Raw genomic sequence first — 16,336 nt, 5'->3', positions numbered from 1 at the left:
ATTTCACCACACCTAATGTGTGTGTGACAATAATTGGTATTTGAACTTTAACTCTAAGTAACACCATTAAAATACAGTAGCATAGTTGGCCTAAGTATTCATTAAAAAAAAGGCAAAGGTTTTATTTAACAAGTATATTAGATATTTTGGCCACTGTAACACGACACACAGTTTGAACAGTAACACTGTTTGCATATAGGAAAGTAAAACACTGTACTTTAATCAGGTGCTTTTTGGCGTACCACAGGTGGTTTGAGAATGAACCAAAGTATTATTATGATAATAATGTGGTACTTCCCCGGTGTCTCCTTTGGTATAGCTCAGGGCGATAAAGTATTGGTAGAGTGGCCGTGCCAGCAACTTGAGGGTTCCAGGTTCGATTCCTGCTTTCGCCATCCTAGTCACTGCCGTTGTGTCCTTGGGCAAGACACTTTACCCACCTGCTCCCAGTGCCATCCACACTGCTTTAAATGTCACTTAGATATTGGGTTTCACTGTGTAAAAGCACTTTGAGTCACTACAGAAAAGCGCTATATAAATATAATTCACTTCACTTCCTTTCGGCTGTTTCTCTGTCAAATACACCATCTGCAGCCCGTCCATATATTAATGAAATATATTGTGCTTCGGTGCGGTGCAGTGAAACGCTCTTGTCATGTTTCCGATGTATTTCTTTAAAGACCTACTGAAAGTCACTACTAGCGACCACGCAGTCTGATAGTTTATATATCAATGATGAAATATTAACATTGCAACACATGCCAATACGGCCGCTTTAGTTTACTAAATTGCAATTTTAAATTTCCCGCGAAGTATCCTGTTGAAAACGTCGCGGTATGATGACGCGTGACGTCACTGATTGTAGCGGACATTTTGATCCAGCATCGATTCCGGCTATAAGTCGTCTGCTTTAATCGCATAATTCCACAGTATTCTGGACATCTGTGTTGCTGAATCTTTTGCAATTTGTTCAATTAATAATGGAGACGTCAAAGAAGAAAGATGTAGGTGTGAAGTGGTGTATTGCGGCCGCCTTTAGCAACACAAACACAGCCGGTGTTTCCTTGTTTACATTCCCGAAAGCTGACGGTGAAGCTTTACTATGGAACAGAGTGCTCAAGCGAACATGGTTCCCTACCACACGTCAACCGGAAGGTTTCGGTGAGAAAATGGTGGCAATAAGTCGGCTCTTACCGTAGACATGAGCGGAGAGTTTGCGTTGTTCTTCCTGCAGCTGCGGACTCTCTTGCCCCTTTTCCACCGGCCGCCCCCGACCGTCGGATGCTTACACCATGGAGGAGGGGGGAAAAAATTAAATCTCAGCCCGGCTGCCTTGCCTCGTCGAGAAACGTGGCTTCCCACTGAGACACTGGCGGTCACCACACCCGTGGCCACACTCCTCCGACTTTCAGGTAGGATTATATAATCTCACTAAAACACAATCAATCAATGTCAATCAATCAATGTTTATTTATATAGCCCCAAATCACAAATGTCTCAAAGGACTGCACAAATCATTACGACTACAACATCCTCGGAAGAACCCACAAAAGGGCAAGGAAAACTCACACCCAGTGGGCAGAGAGAATTCACATCTAGTGGGACGCCAGTGACAATGCTGACTATGAGAAACCTTGGAGAGGACCTCAGATGTGGGCAACCCCCCCCCCTCTAGGGGACCGAAAGTAATGGATGTCAAGCGGGTCCAACATGATACTGTGAAAGTTCAATCCATAGTGGCTCCAACACAGCCGCGAGAGTTCAGTTCAAGCGGATCCAAGACAGCAGCGAGAGTCCCGTCCACAGGAAACCATCTCAAGCGGAGGCGGATCAGCAGCGTAGAGATGTCCCCAACCGATACACAGGCGAGCGGTCCATCCTGGGTCTCGACTCTGGACAGCCAGTACTTCATCCATGGTCATCGGACCGGACCACAAGGGAGGGGGGGGGACATAGGAGAAAAAAGAAAAGAAGCGGCAGATCAACTGGTCTAAAAAGGAGGTCTATTTAAAGGCTAGAGCAGGGGTAGGGAACCTGTGGCTCTTTTGATGACTGGCTCTCAGATAATTATATTTATATAGCGCTTTTCTCTAGTGACTCAAAGCGCTTTACAAAGTGACACCCAATATCTAAGTTCCATTTAAAGCAGTGTGGGTGTCACTGGGGGCAGGTGTGTAAAGTGTCTTGCCCAAGGACACAACGGCAGTGACTAGGATGGCGGAAGCGGGAATTGAACCTGGAACCCTCAGGTTACTAGCACGGCCACTCTACCAACCGAGCTATGCCAAGTAACCGTGTAATACTCTTCCATATCAGTAGGTGGCAGTCGGTAGCTAATTGCTTTGTAGATTTGGGAAACAGCGGGAGGCAGAGTGCAGGTAAAAATGTGTCTAATGCTTAAACCAGGGGTAGGGAACCTATGGCTCTCAGATAAATCTTAGCTGACATTGCTTAACACGATAAGTAATGAATAATTCCGCTGGTAATCACAGTATCAAAAATAACGTTCAAATTATAAAACATTCTCATGCATTTTAATCCAACCATCCATTTTCTACCGCACCTGTTCAAGATGTCGCATTAAAGGTAAGAAGTATTATATGTATTATTTGTTAAGTTTTATAATAACAATGTTGTTAAAAAGAATAAGTGAAGCGAATTATATTTATATAGCGCTTTTTCTCTAGTGACTCAAAGCACTTTACATAGTGAAACCCAATATCTAAGTTACATTTAAAGCAGTGTGGGTGGCACTGGGAGCAGGTGGGTAAAGTGTCTTGCCCAAGGACACAACGGCAGTGACTAGGATGGCGGAAGCGGGATTCGAACCTGCAACCCATAAGTTGCTGGCTCGGCCGCTGTACCAACCGAGTTATACCACTCCAATATAATAAGAGACTTATTATACTCTACAAATGTTGGTCATACTTAAAAATGCACAAATTAATTGTCTTCAGTGTTGAAAAATGTTTTATGGCTCTTATGGAAATACTTTGTGAAATATTTGGCTTTCATGGCTCTCTCAGCCAAAAAGGTTCCCGACCTCTGGGCTAGAGTATACAGATGAGTTTTAAGGTGAGACTTAAATGCTTCTACTGAGGTAATAATAATAATAATAATGGATTAGATTTATATCGCGCTTTTCTATTATTAGATACTCAAAGCGCTCACAGAGAAGTGGGAATCCAACATTCATTCACACCTGGTGGTGGTAAGCTACATCTGTAGCCACAGCTGCCCTGGGGTAGACTGACGGAAGCGTGGCTGCCAGTTAGCGCCTACGGCCCCTCCGACCACCACCAATCATTCATTCACCGGTGTGAGCGGCACCGGGGGCAAAGGGTGACGTGTCCTGCCCAAGGACACAACGGCAGCGACTTTGATGTCCATAGGTGGGAAGTGAACCCGCAACCCTCAGGTTTCTGGCACGGCCGCTCTACCCACTACGCCATGCCGCATTTATCTACTAACACAATAAGCAGATAAGGGATTTTATAGAATTATCCTAGTAAATATGTCTAATAACATCTGACCCACTGCCCTCGCCTTTTTTTTTTTCTTTTTCTAGTCCTTCACTCTCACTTTCCTCATCCACGAATCTTTCACCCTCGCTCATTTTAATGGGGAAATCGTCGCTTTCTCGGTCCGAATCGCTCTCTCTGCTGGTGGCCATGATTGTAAACAATGTTCAGATGTGAGGAGCTCCACAACCCGTGACGTCACGCGCACATCGTCTGCTACTTCCGGTACAGGCAAGGCTTTTTTATTAGCGACCAAAAGTTGCGAACTTTATCGTGGATGTTCTCTACTAAATCCTTTCAGCAAAAATATGGCAATATGGCGAAATGATCAAGTATGACACATAGAATGGACCTGCTATCCCCGTTTAAATAAGAACATCTCTTTTCTAATTCAATGACAATCATGCACTTCTTCTTCCTCGGGTGCCGCAGCCTGCGCCCGGTGGACGTGGCGTTCATGAGGGCGCTGCAGGAGAAGGTCAGCGTGGTCCCCCTGATCGCCAAGGCCGACGTCCTCACGCCGAGCGAGACCAAAGCGCTCAAGGGCAAGGTGAGTGCCGCCGCCGCCGCCGCGCTGGCATGAGCACGCTCATCTGACCTTTCGTCCCGCGCGCAGCTGAGGGAGGAGATGGACGCACACCACGTCAGAGTCTACCAGTTCCTCCACGGCGACTCGGACGACGGCGACGACTCCAGGCAGAAAGACCTGAAGGTGAGCCCCGGGCCTTCGACGTCACCTTTCACCTTTGACCCCGTGTGTGCGTGTAGGACAGCATGCCCTTCGCCGTGATCGGCAGCAACACCATGGTGGAGGTCAAGGGTCAGCGGCTACGAGGAAGGACGTACCCCTGGGGCTTCGTGGAGGGTGAGGCCCCGCCCACACCCTGCCCGGGACCGCCCCCGTATTGACATGGCGTGCGTGTTGTGCAGTGGAGAACCCGCGTCACTGCGACTTCGTCCAGCTGAGGAGCATGCTGATCCAGACCCACATGCACGACCTGAAGGACCTGACCTCGGACCTCCACTACGAGACCTTCAGAGAACGCCGCATCAGCAACATGAGCAGGTGAGCAGGCGGGGAGAAGTGTCCGCTCTGCGTGCTGACGCTCCACCCCCGTCACGTTGCAGCAAGATGGCGGCGGAGCGGCGGGCGGAGAGCCCCCTCCCGTCGTCGGACCCGGAGACGGACAAAGCCATCCAGGAGAAGGACGAGCAGGTGAGCGACGGGGGGTGGTTTTGTGTTGGATGGGCGGGGACGCCAACACGGGGGTGTCCAAACTTTTTCCACTGAGGGCCGCACACTGAAAAATCAAAGCAAGCGAGGCCATTTTGATGTTTTTATTGCAAAAACCAATACTATATTTGTGTAGAAATATACATTTAGGCCTCCACTCAGGCTTGATGCCAGGGACCCCAAAGGATTTTGGTCAACAAAATATTTAAAATGTGTCATTATTTTGTATTATTATTATTCAAGGTTTAAATCTCTAGATCAGGGGTAGGGAACCTATGGCTCTAGAGCCAGATGTGGCTCTTTTGATGACTGCATCTGGCTCTCAGATAAAAAGAGCTGACATTGCTTAACACGATAAATAATGAATAATTCCACTTGTAATCACAGTGTTAAAAATAATGTTCAGAATATAAATAAATAAATAAATGATAAATGGGTTGTACTTGTATAGCGCTTTTCTACCTTCAAGGTACTCAAAGCGCTTTGACACTACTTCCACATTTACCCATTCACACACTGATGGAGGGAGCTGCCATGCAAGGCGCCAACCAGCACCCATCAGGAGCAAGGGTGAAGTGTCTTGCTCAGGACACAACGGACGTGATGAGGTTGGTTCTAGGTGGGATTTGAACCAGGGACCCTCGGGTTGCGCACGGCCACTCTCCCACTGCGCCACGCCGTCCCTAAATATAAAACATTCTCATGCATTTTTAATCCATCCATCCGTTTCTACCGCACCTGTTCAAGAAGTTGCGTTAATGGTGAGAAGTTATTTATTTATTATTGGTTACTATGGTGCTTGCCCTCCTGGGGGGTTCTTCGGACCCCCAAGCACCGACATGAGAGCCTGTTTCATGGTTACAATATTGTTTTATTTTTCAATAAGTCCCTCAGTTGCTTTCCAGCAATTGTATTATTCTCTTTCGTTCTCGCTCGCGCTCTGGCTCCAGCCCCAACCCCGTCTCTCCTCCTGGCTGCTGCTTATGAATATATAAATAAATAAATGGGTTGTACTTGTATAGCGCTTACCATGAATTGATTAACATGGACCCCGACTTACACAAGTTGAAAAACTTATTGGGGTGTTACCATTTAGTGGTCAATTGTATGGAATATGTACTGTACTGTGCAATCTACTAATAAAAGTATCAATCAATCAATCAATCAATCAATACCTTCAAGGTACTCAAAACGCTTTGAAACTACTTCCACATTTACCCGTTCACACACACATTCACACACTGATGGAGGGAGCTTATAACAGAGCGACAGGTGATTAGATTACAAGGCCCAGGTGGGCCATCTACACACCTGTCGCTGATTTAGAGGCCGGTCCTGGCACACCCTAGTTCACTGCAGGCCCACAGGCCACGCCCCCTCCACAGTTAGCTTCAGAATAACAATGTTATTACAAATAATAAGAGACCTATTATACTCTAGAAATGTTGGTCTTACTTAAAAATGCACGCATTTAGTTGTGTTCAGTGGTAAAAAAAATATTATATGGCTCTTACGGAAATACATTTTAAAATATTTGGCTTTTTGGCTCTCTCATCCAAAAAGGTTCCCGACCCCTGTTCTAGATCAACATTAGGTCTATCAGCCAATGTAACGTTTTTAAAGAATTAAGTTGAATGCTCTTTTTGTCAAAGGAAACCCTGTTTTTTGATGGAAAAAAAAACACAAAATATGCAATAGTTTCCCCCAATAGAATTTTAAAGTGGAATATTTGAGAGTATAGAATAATTGGAGCCTTAAACATGTCAACCCATAACACCATTGATTTCAATTTGTTATTATTTTTTAGCAATGACACACACAAAAAATCACACTAAAATTGTTGGGGATTCAAAAGGGTCCTACTCATTAAAAATAAATAACTTTTTTTTTTTTTACTGTTTACTTTAAAGGCCTACTGAAATGAGATGTTCTTATTTAAACGGGGATAGCAGGTCCATTCTATGTGTCATACTTGATCATTTCACGATATTGCCATATTTTTGCTGAAAGGATTTAGTAGAGAACATCCATGATAAAGTTCGCAACTTTTGGTCGCTAATAAAAAAGCCTTGCCTGTACCGGAAGTAGCAGACGATGTGCGCGTGACGTCACGGGTTGTGGAGCTCCTCACATCTGAACATTGTTTACAATCATGGCCACCAGCAGCTACAGCGATTCGGACCGAGAAAGCGACGATTTCCCCATTAATTTGAGCGAGGATGAAAGATTTGTGGATGAGGATATTGATAGTAAAGGACTAGAAAAAAATAAAAAATACAAAAATAAAGTTAAAAAAAAGGCGATTGCATTGGGAGCAATTCAGATGTTTTTAGACACATTTACTAGGATAACTCCGGGAAATCCCTTATCTTTCTATTGTGTTGCTAGTGTTTTAGTGAGTTAAATAGTACCTGATAGTCAGAGGGGTGTGTTGACGCCAGTCTCTGAGGGGAAGTCACGGCAGCTGCATGGACAAGCAAGCTCCGCTGATTTCCGGTAAGAGGCGACTTTTTACCACAATTTTCTCACCGAAACCTGCCGGTTGACACGTGGTTAGGGATGCACCGAAATGAAAATTTGTGGCCGAAGCCGAATAAAACTTAAACGCTTGGCCGAAGACCGAATAATGAATGCAGTTTTTCACAATTTTTTTTATATTGCATAAATAGCCTAGAATAAATATTTAGACATGTTTTTCAAATAAAGTAATTTTTTATTGAATATTTACATTTTTTTAATATTCCAGTAGCCTTTGCTTTAAAAAAAAAAAAAGCACAAAGTTTTTCATTTATATTAGGCCAGGGGTGCCCACACTTTTTCTGCAGGCGAGCTACTTTTCAATTGACCAACTCGAGGGGATCTACCTCATTTATATATATCATTTATATTTATTTATTTATGAAAGAGACATTTTTGTAAACAAGTTAAATGTGTTTAATGATAATACAAGCATGCGTAACACATATAGATGTCTTTCTTTCACAAAGACAAGAATATAAGTTGGTGTATTACCTGATTCTGATGACTTGCATTGATTGGAATCAGACAGTAATGATGATAACGCCCACATTTTCAAATGGAGGAGAAAAAAAGTCCTCCTTTCTGTCCAATTCCACATGAAAGTGGTTGGATTTGGCATCTAATTCATCCAGCTTCCATACACTTTACAAGAAAAACATTGGCGGCAAATTCCGTAGCTTGCTTGATTGACATTCACGGCACCCGAGGGTCTTGTGAGATGACGCTGGCTGCTGCCAGTTCATTATTATGAAAAAATGACAGAGAGGAAGGCGAGAAACACTTTTTATTTCAACAGACTTTCGCGCCGTCCCTTCCGTCAAAACTCTAAAGGCCGACTGCACATTTCCTATCTTCACAATAAAAGCCCTGCTTCATGCTGCCTGCGCTAACAAAATAAGAGTCTCAGAAAGCTGGCGTGCACAAGTGATGTGCACGCCAGCTTTCTGAGGGATCGCTTGTGCACGCCAGTTTTCCGAGACTCTGTATTTAGTTAGCGCAGGCAGCATGAAGCAGGGCTTTTATTGTGAAGATAGGAAATGTGCAGTCGGCCTTTAGAGTTTTAACGGAAGGGACGGCGCGAGAGTCTGTTGAAATAAAAAGTGTTTCTCGCCTTCCTCTCGGTCATATTTTCATAATAATGATCTTGCAGCAGCCAGCGTCATCTCACAAGACCCTCCGGTACCGTGAATGTCATTTAAGTGACGTCTTGGTGAAGATTGATGATCACTAATATTTAGGTCTATTTTTTTTAAAAGCCTGGCTGGAGATCGACTGACAGCTCGCGATCGACGTAATGGGCACCCCTGTATTAGGCCTTCAAACAAAACATGGATTCCAAAAAAAATAATAAAGTGCATTAAAGTGGATAAACCCACAACATATGAATTATTGTCCTTTTGGCAAAAGTCTGCTTAGCCACAGTAGATATGCTAATAATGTAAACAGAAGGCTCAAGTAAATCTCAATAAGTGTGTGCTTGTAACCTCATACACTTATACAGGTAGCCTACACAACAGGCTAATAATGTAAACAGAGGCCCCACTAAATCTCAATTAAGTGTGTGCTTGTAACCTCATACACTTATACAGGTACACAACATATCCCAACGTCACCGCACGTTGGTTGATTGCGGCACCGCGTCAAAAAATTGCGTCACACGCCACTATTCGGCCCTGTTTTTAACTCACTCCACCGAAGGCCGAATGTGGCTTTTTTTGCCATATTCGGCCGAATATATTCGGTTACCGATTAATCGGTGCATCCCTACATGTGGTCGGGATCCATGTTCGCTTGACCGCTCTGATCCATAGTAAAGCTTCACCTCCGGGAATTTAAAACAAGGAATCACCGTGTGTTTGTGTGGCTAAAGGCTAAAAGCTTCCCACCAACAGCTTTCTTCTTTGATGTCTCCATTATTAATTGAACAAATTGCAAAAGATTCAGCAACACAGATGTCCAGAATACTGTGGAATTGCGTGATGAAAAGAGACGACTTTTAGCCGAAAGTGGTGCTGCGCTAATATGTCCCCTCCGACCAATAACGTCACAAGCACGCGTTTTCAACAAGTTACTCTGCAGGAAATTTAAATTTGTAATTTAGCATGTGTTGCAATGTTAATATTTCATCATTGATATATAAACTATCAGACTGCGTGGTGGCTCTTAAATAAATAAATAAATGGGTTGTACTTGTATAGCGCTTTTCTACCTTCAAAGTACTCAAAGCGCTTTGACACTACTTCCACATTTACCCATTCACACACACATTCACACACTGATGGAGGGAGCTGCCATGCAAGGCGCTAACCAGCACCCATCAGGAGCAAGGGTGAAGTGTCTTGCTCTGGACGAGGTTGGTACTAGGTGGGGATTGAACCAGGAACACTCGGGTTGCGCACGGCCACTCTACCACTGCGCCACGCCTTCCCTAGTAGTGAAGTGAAGTGAATTATATTTATATAGCGCTTTTCTCTAGTGACTCAAAGCGCTTTACATAGTGAAACCCAATATCTAAGTTACATTTAAAGCAGTGTGGGTGGCACTGGGAGCAGGTGGGTAAAGTGTCTTGCCCAAGGACACAACGGCATTGACTAGGATGGCGGAAGGGGGAATCGAACCTGCAACCCTCAAGTTGCTGGAACGGCCACTCTACCAACCGAGCTATGCCGCCCCACAAAAGTAGTGGGTTTCAGTAGGCCTTTAAACACAATCGTCTTGAGATCAACTTCAGATCCTTTTGTCAATTATAACTTTTATTGTTGTTTATGTTTTTGGTTTGTTCTTATTAGGCCCTTCTTTAGAAAAAAAAAAAAATGTTTTTTATATGGCAAACACAAAATATGCAACATTTTCCACCCCAAAATATCTCAAAGTGGAATATTTAATGTGACATTGATTTTGATTAATTATTATTTTTTTAAATAAAATAACAGCCTGCATGGCAGCTTTGTGTTATTAGAGTAAACATTGCAACATTTTTCTTGTCACATTTCACCTGTTTACTCTTTTATACCACTTTTTATGTTTTTTGTTTTTTTTAATGGTATTTTTAGAATGTGCTTAGAGCCGTTAAAAAATGGCCCCCGGGCCGCACTTTGGACACCCCTGCGCTAACAGGTGTGCTCGCTATTTCCAGCTGAGGAGGATGCAGCAGATGCTTCAGAAGATGCAGCAGCAGATGCACGAGCAGGACCTCTGACCTCTGACCTTCAGCAACACCACCCAGTAAAACCACAGACATGGTATAAGTAGTCGCAGCATTGGCTGCTGTGAAGCGAGAAATTGGGCGGCCATCTTGAAGTGGTGATGAGGAGCCTAAACTGACAGTTGACAGGTAGAAAATAACGATGGTGTTCAGACTTTTCCTGCTCAAAAGAGCAGGACAATAGGAATCGGGGGATTACTTTTCACAAGTAATGTACTATTGGTTGTATTTTGTGAAAAGAATATTAGCACAAAGTTGAGGAACAAAGATTTTCAATAGTACTTAAATGCTAGCCGCCAGCAAACAAGAGTATGACCATAATAGAAATGCTCGTCGATGAAATTAATTACATTTAAAAATGTCATACTTGAATAACATAAAGTTGAAATAAATGACAGAGATAAAGATTATAAAAGCCAACAGGGGTAAAAGTTAGGACCACAGTCTGCAAACTTATGGTGTCATCATGCCTTCAGTGCATATTGTAGATAGTTCTCTGCAAAACTATGAAATGTCCTATTTTGTCTTCATTATGTTGTCAGAATGCTTCATTTGTATGTGAAAATCACAAAGAAATATTCTGGGGGAGGATGACCAACTTTACCAACTTCCAGCCCCACCTAAAACAAAATTCACCAGCCGCCAATGATTATGATGCATTCTCATTTCAGGCAAAGTATAAGACAATACTTTCTTAACAGTATATAAGTCTTCAAGTAACAATATTCAAATACTAACATTGTTGGGTAAGACAGAATTTGCTTTTATTCTGAATCCAGTGAAACAGATATGTGGTTTTAGCTGCTATAAAAAACTTTCAGTTTATGTTTAAGTATTTGGCAGACGCTTTTATCCAAAGCGGCATACATAAAAAATACATATAAAACAATCACTGTAATCATGATTATTTAAGGGAAGAATGTAATAGAACATATCAATACAAAGTGTCAAGACAGAATAAAAAGAGATACAGTCTATAGGTCCCTGAGATATATAGATATCTAATGTATTCATACTGTTATGGTCCGATGTCCGGATCATACCATATTATAGCTTTGTTCATTTACTGTGAGACTTGCTGGGCATAGCGATGCCGGATTTGTTCTTCCGTGGATGCGTCGGGCAAGAACACAGCGAATGGTAAGAAAATAAAGATTTATTTAAAACTAAAAAACAGGCTAGGAACAGAAACACTGGTGCTAAGCAGAAAAGGCAAACAAAAGGAGCTAGCATGGGAGCTAGGGAAACAAACAGACACCCTACACTTGGCACAAGGGCACAAAAAGGGAAAACAAAACAATTAGCATGAGAGCTAGGAAAAAACAAAGGCGTAGCGGGAAAGCTAGGGAGTATCAACATGAAAAGCAGTCGTCACTTGTTGCATGAAGGCACATTTTGGATCCGAGCCCGAATGAACAAAAGGGGCAGGCTTAAATAAGGCAGTAATCACCAGTAACAGGTGTGCGTAAACCGAGAGTAGAAGGGGGAAACAATATGCAACTATGTTGACAGAGCAAAACCGGAAATAAGGAAGTCAAACAACAGAATGTGATATAAAAATGAACAAAGCTATAATATGGTATGATCTGGGCATCGGATCATAACACATACATTGTTTATGTAGGATATATGCATGTATATATAACCTGATAATATTGGTTCTTCAATTTAGAAATAACTGACCGTTTTTTCCCCCCTTCTCTGGGATTATATTCCCAGTTTTGCTCTCGGACGTCTGGTCACTTATAGCATATAATCAATCAATCAATGTTTATTTATATAGCACCAAATCACAAATGTCTCAAAGGACTGCACAAATCATTACGACTACGACATCCTCGGAAGAACCCACAAAAGGGCAAGGAAAACTCACACCCAGTGGGCAGGGAGAATTCACATCCAGTGGGACGCCAGTGACAATGCTGACTATGAGAAACCTTGGAGAGGACTTCAGATGTGGGCAACCCCCCCCCCTCTAGGGGACCGAAAGCAATGGATGTCGAGCGGGTCTAACATGATACTGTGAAAGTTCAATCCATAGTGGCTCCAACACAGCCGCGAGAGTTCAGTTCAAAGCGGATCCAAGACAGCAGCGAGAGTCCCGTCCACAGGAAACCGTCCCAAGCGGAGGCGGATCAGCAGCGTAGAGATGTCCCCAACCGATACACAGGCGAGCGGTCCATCCTGGGTCTCGACTCAGGACAGCCAGTACTTCATCCATGGTCATCGGACCGGACCTCCTCCACAAGGGAGGGGGGGGACATAGGAGAAAAAGAAAAGAAGCGGCAGATCAACTGGTCTAAAAAGGAGGTATATTTAAAGGCTAGAGTATACAGATGAGTTTTAAGGTGAGACTTAAATGCTTCTACTGAGGTAGCATCTCGAACTGTTACCGGGAGGGCATTCCAGAGTACTGGAGCCCGAACGGAAAACGCTCTATAGCCCGCAGACTTTTTTTGGGCTCTGGGAATCACTAATAAGCCGGAGTCTTTTGAACGCAGATTTATTGCCGGGACATATGGTACAATACAATCGGCAAGATAGGATGGAGCTAGACCGTGTAGTATTTTATACGTAAGTAGTAAAACCTTAAAGTCACATCTTAAGTGCACAGGAAGCCAGTGCAGGTGAGCCAGTATAGGTATATATGTATGTATATATGTATATAAAGGTATATACAGTACAGGCGTAATGTGATCAAACTTTCTTGTTCTTGTCAAAAGTCTAGCAGCCGCATTTTGTACCAACTGTAATCTTTTAATGCTAGACATGGGGAGACCCGAAAATAATACGTTACAGTAGTCGAGGCGAGACGTAACAAACGCATGGATAATGATCTCAGCGTCTTTAGTGGACAGAATGGAGCGAATTTTAGTGATATTACGGAGATGAAAGAAGGCCGTTTTAGTAACGCTTTTAATGTGTGACTCAAAGGAGAGAGTTGGGTCAAAGATAATACCCAGATTCTTTACCGAGTCCATTAATCCATCCATCATCTTCCGCTTATCCGAGGTTGGGTCGCGGGGGCAGCAGCCTAAGCAGGGAAACCCAGACTTCCCTCTCCCCAGTCACTTCGTCTAGCTCTTCCCGGGGGATTCCGAGGCGTTCCCAGGCCAGCCGGGAGACATAGTCTTCCCAACGTGTCCTGGGTCTTCCCCGTGGCCTCCTACCGGTTGGACGTGCCCTAAACACCTCCCTAGGGAGGCGTTCGGGTGGCATCCTGACCAGATGCCCGAACCACCTCATCTGGCTCCTCTCCATGTGGAGGAGCAGCGGCTTTACTTTGAGTTCCTCCCGGATGACAGAGCTTCTCACCCTATCTCTAAGGGAGAGACCCGCCACACGGCGGAGGAAACTCATTTGGGCCGCTTGTACCCGTGATCTTATCCTTTCGGTCATGACCCAAAGCTCATGACCATAGGTGAGGATGGGAACGTAGATCGACCGGTAAATTGAGAGCTTTGCCTTCCGGCTCAGCTCCTTCTTCACCACAACGGATCGGTACAACGTCCGCATTACTGAAGACGCCGCACCGATCCGCCTGTCGATCTCACGATCCACTCTTCCCTCACTCATGAACAAGACTCCTAGGTACTTGAAGTCCTCCACTTGGGGCAGGGTCTCCTCCCTAACCCGGAGATGGCACTCCACCCTTTTCCGGGCGAGAACCATGGACTCGGACTTGGAGGTGCTGATTCTCATTCCGGTCGCTTCACACTCGGCTGCGAACCGATCCAGCGAGAGCTGAAGATCCCGGTCAGATGAAGCCATCAGGACCACATCATCTGCAAAAAGCAGAGACCTAATCCCGTGGCCACCAAACCGGAACCCCTCAACGCCTTGACTGCGCCTAGAAATTCTGTCCATAAAAGTTATGAACAGAATCGGTGACAAAGGACAGCCTTGGCGGAGTCCAACCCTCACTGGAAATGTGTTCGACTTACTGCCGGCAATGCGGACCAAGGTCTGGCACTGATCATACAGGGAGCGGACCGCCACAATAAGACAATCCGATACCCCATACTCTCTGAGCACTCCCCACAGGACTTCCCGAGGGACACGGTCGAATCCCTTCTCCAAGTCTTTACCGAGTCACCTTGTTTTATTATTTGGTTGTCAAATGTTCAAGTTGTATTATTAAATACCCCCGGGCGACGTGCCAACACCTGATAAACCCCAAGTTGAGGATGTGGCAAAGAGAAAGCAAAATCTTATTTCCGGTTTTGCTCTGTCAACATGGTTGCAGAATATTCTATTACTGTTAAGCAAACTATGAATAATAAAACATGTGTCCTTTATCATAGCTACACATATGACAAGAAAAGCGGGTGGAAAAGATCGGTATTCAGTGAGGTAAGATGAATTAAATGCGCTGACAGTTGATTGCTCCTCACAAATTAACTGCCCTGAGTGGAGCGGATCACCACTCCAAGATGGCGGCCCCGCGTCTCGCCGGCGCCAGTAGGAAGTAAAGCTCCCTTAGAAGATGTCTATGAGTAAAACCCTCTTAGCTTAGCTTAGCTGAACTCTTGTCACTTTCACTTTTGCTTGTATTGATGACTTTTTCTACCTTTATATTCCCAAACTACTCGTCCACAGCAAACTCCTCCGAGCATGCGTTGCTTTGTGCACAATCAGACATCAGCAAATTGTCTTGTTGAGACCAACAATGGACATTTTGTTGAGTAGACAACTAGTAAACAATCACACTACGAGTACACTGTTGTGTGCGCTTGTACTTTATATGAAATCAATCAAGCGGAAACGGTGGCTTGTAATTATTCGTCTTTATTTCGTTATTTATTTGTGGGGCGGCATAGCTCGGTTGGTAGAGTGGCCGTGCCAGCAACTTGAGGGTTGCAGGTTCGATTCCCGCTTCCGCCATCCTAGTCACTGCCGTTGTGTCCTTGGGCAAGACACTTTACCCACCTGCTCCCAGTGCCACCCACACTGGTTTAAATGTAACTTAGATATTGGGTGTCACTATGTAAAGCGCTTTGAGTCACTAGAGAAAAGCGCTATATAAATATAATTCACTTTATTTGCTAACTTCCGCCCTGCGAGTCCGGTGGATTTATGGGAAAACAAGGAATCCATGTTCATCTTTGCACTTTTACACTTGACCCGTCCTGTCGGTTTCTTCTTAAACTTTGCTCTAGCGTTCAAGAAAATCTCAATTTAATCGTCAGCAGAATGTGTATGCATCGCGAATTCTGACACCATGTTGTAAAACGCTTGTACGTCATATGAAATCAATAAAGCGGAGAGAGTCGCTTTTGGTTGCTGGTCTTAATTTGGTCACTTCCGCCCTGCCTCCCATCCCGTCAGCGATCCTGTTCTGTCTCCCTGTAATGTTTGTCTGATCTTGAATGGGATTGTGCTGAAAATTGTAATTTTCCTGACGGAATAAATAAAGTACTATCTAATCTAATCTAATCCCGCACATTGCAACACATGCCAATTAGTTTACTAAATTGCAATTTTAAATTTCGCGCGGAAGTATCATGCTAAAACGTCGCGGTATGATGACGTGTGCACGTGACATCACGCATTGCAGAGGACATTTTGTTCCAGCATCGTTCCCAGCTATAAGTCGTCTCTTTTAATCGCATCATTCCACGGTATTCTGGACATCTGTGTTGCTGAATCTTTTGCAATTTGTTCAATGAATAATGGAGACGTCAAAGAAGAAAGCTGTAGGTGGGAAGCGGTGTATTACGGCCGCCTTTAGCGACACAAACACAGCCGGTGTAACTCCCTCCACATAGCACTGAAACAATGGCTTTCTTTGACTGATTTATTAAAGGCTTCCTTTCCCTTCAATTCACCGTGAAAACTGTTAATAAAATAAAGCAC

The 16,336-nt window shown here is 44.1% G+C and overlaps 1 protein-coding gene across 1 annotated transcript in view; it reads left to right on the top strand.

Annotated features, from left to right (window-relative positions):
• Nucleotides 1-15,873, top strand: part of septin5b (septin 5b) — a 25,771-nt gene extending 9,898 nt beyond the window's left edge. Inside the window, exons 5-10 of the mRNA XM_061876179.1 lie at nt 3,954-4,071; nt 4,138-4,233; nt 4,290-4,386; nt 4,452-4,587; nt 4,650-4,737; nt 10,412-15,873. Of these exons, the coding sequence (XP_061732163.1) occupies nt 3,954-4,071; nt 4,138-4,233; nt 4,290-4,386; nt 4,452-4,587; nt 4,650-4,737; nt 10,412-10,474 (598 nt within the window). The 3' untranslated portion in view covers nt 10,475-15,873. The remainder of the gene's footprint in view (nt 1-3,953; nt 4,072-4,137; nt 4,234-4,289; nt 4,387-4,451; nt 4,588-4,649; nt 4,738-10,411) is intronic.
• Nucleotides 15,874-16,336: the final 463 nt, after the last annotated feature.

Source organism: Nerophis ophidion, linkage group LG17 (assembly GCF_033978795.1).
Source record: "Nerophis ophidion isolate RoL-2023_Sa linkage group LG17, RoL_Noph_v1.0, whole genome shotgun sequence".
Taxonomy (NCBI): domain Eukaryota; kingdom Metazoa; phylum Chordata; class Actinopteri; order Syngnathiformes; family Syngnathidae; genus Nerophis; species Nerophis ophidion.
Note: the sequence above shows the minus strand (reverse complement) of the source record. Positions and strands in the feature narration are given on the sequence as shown.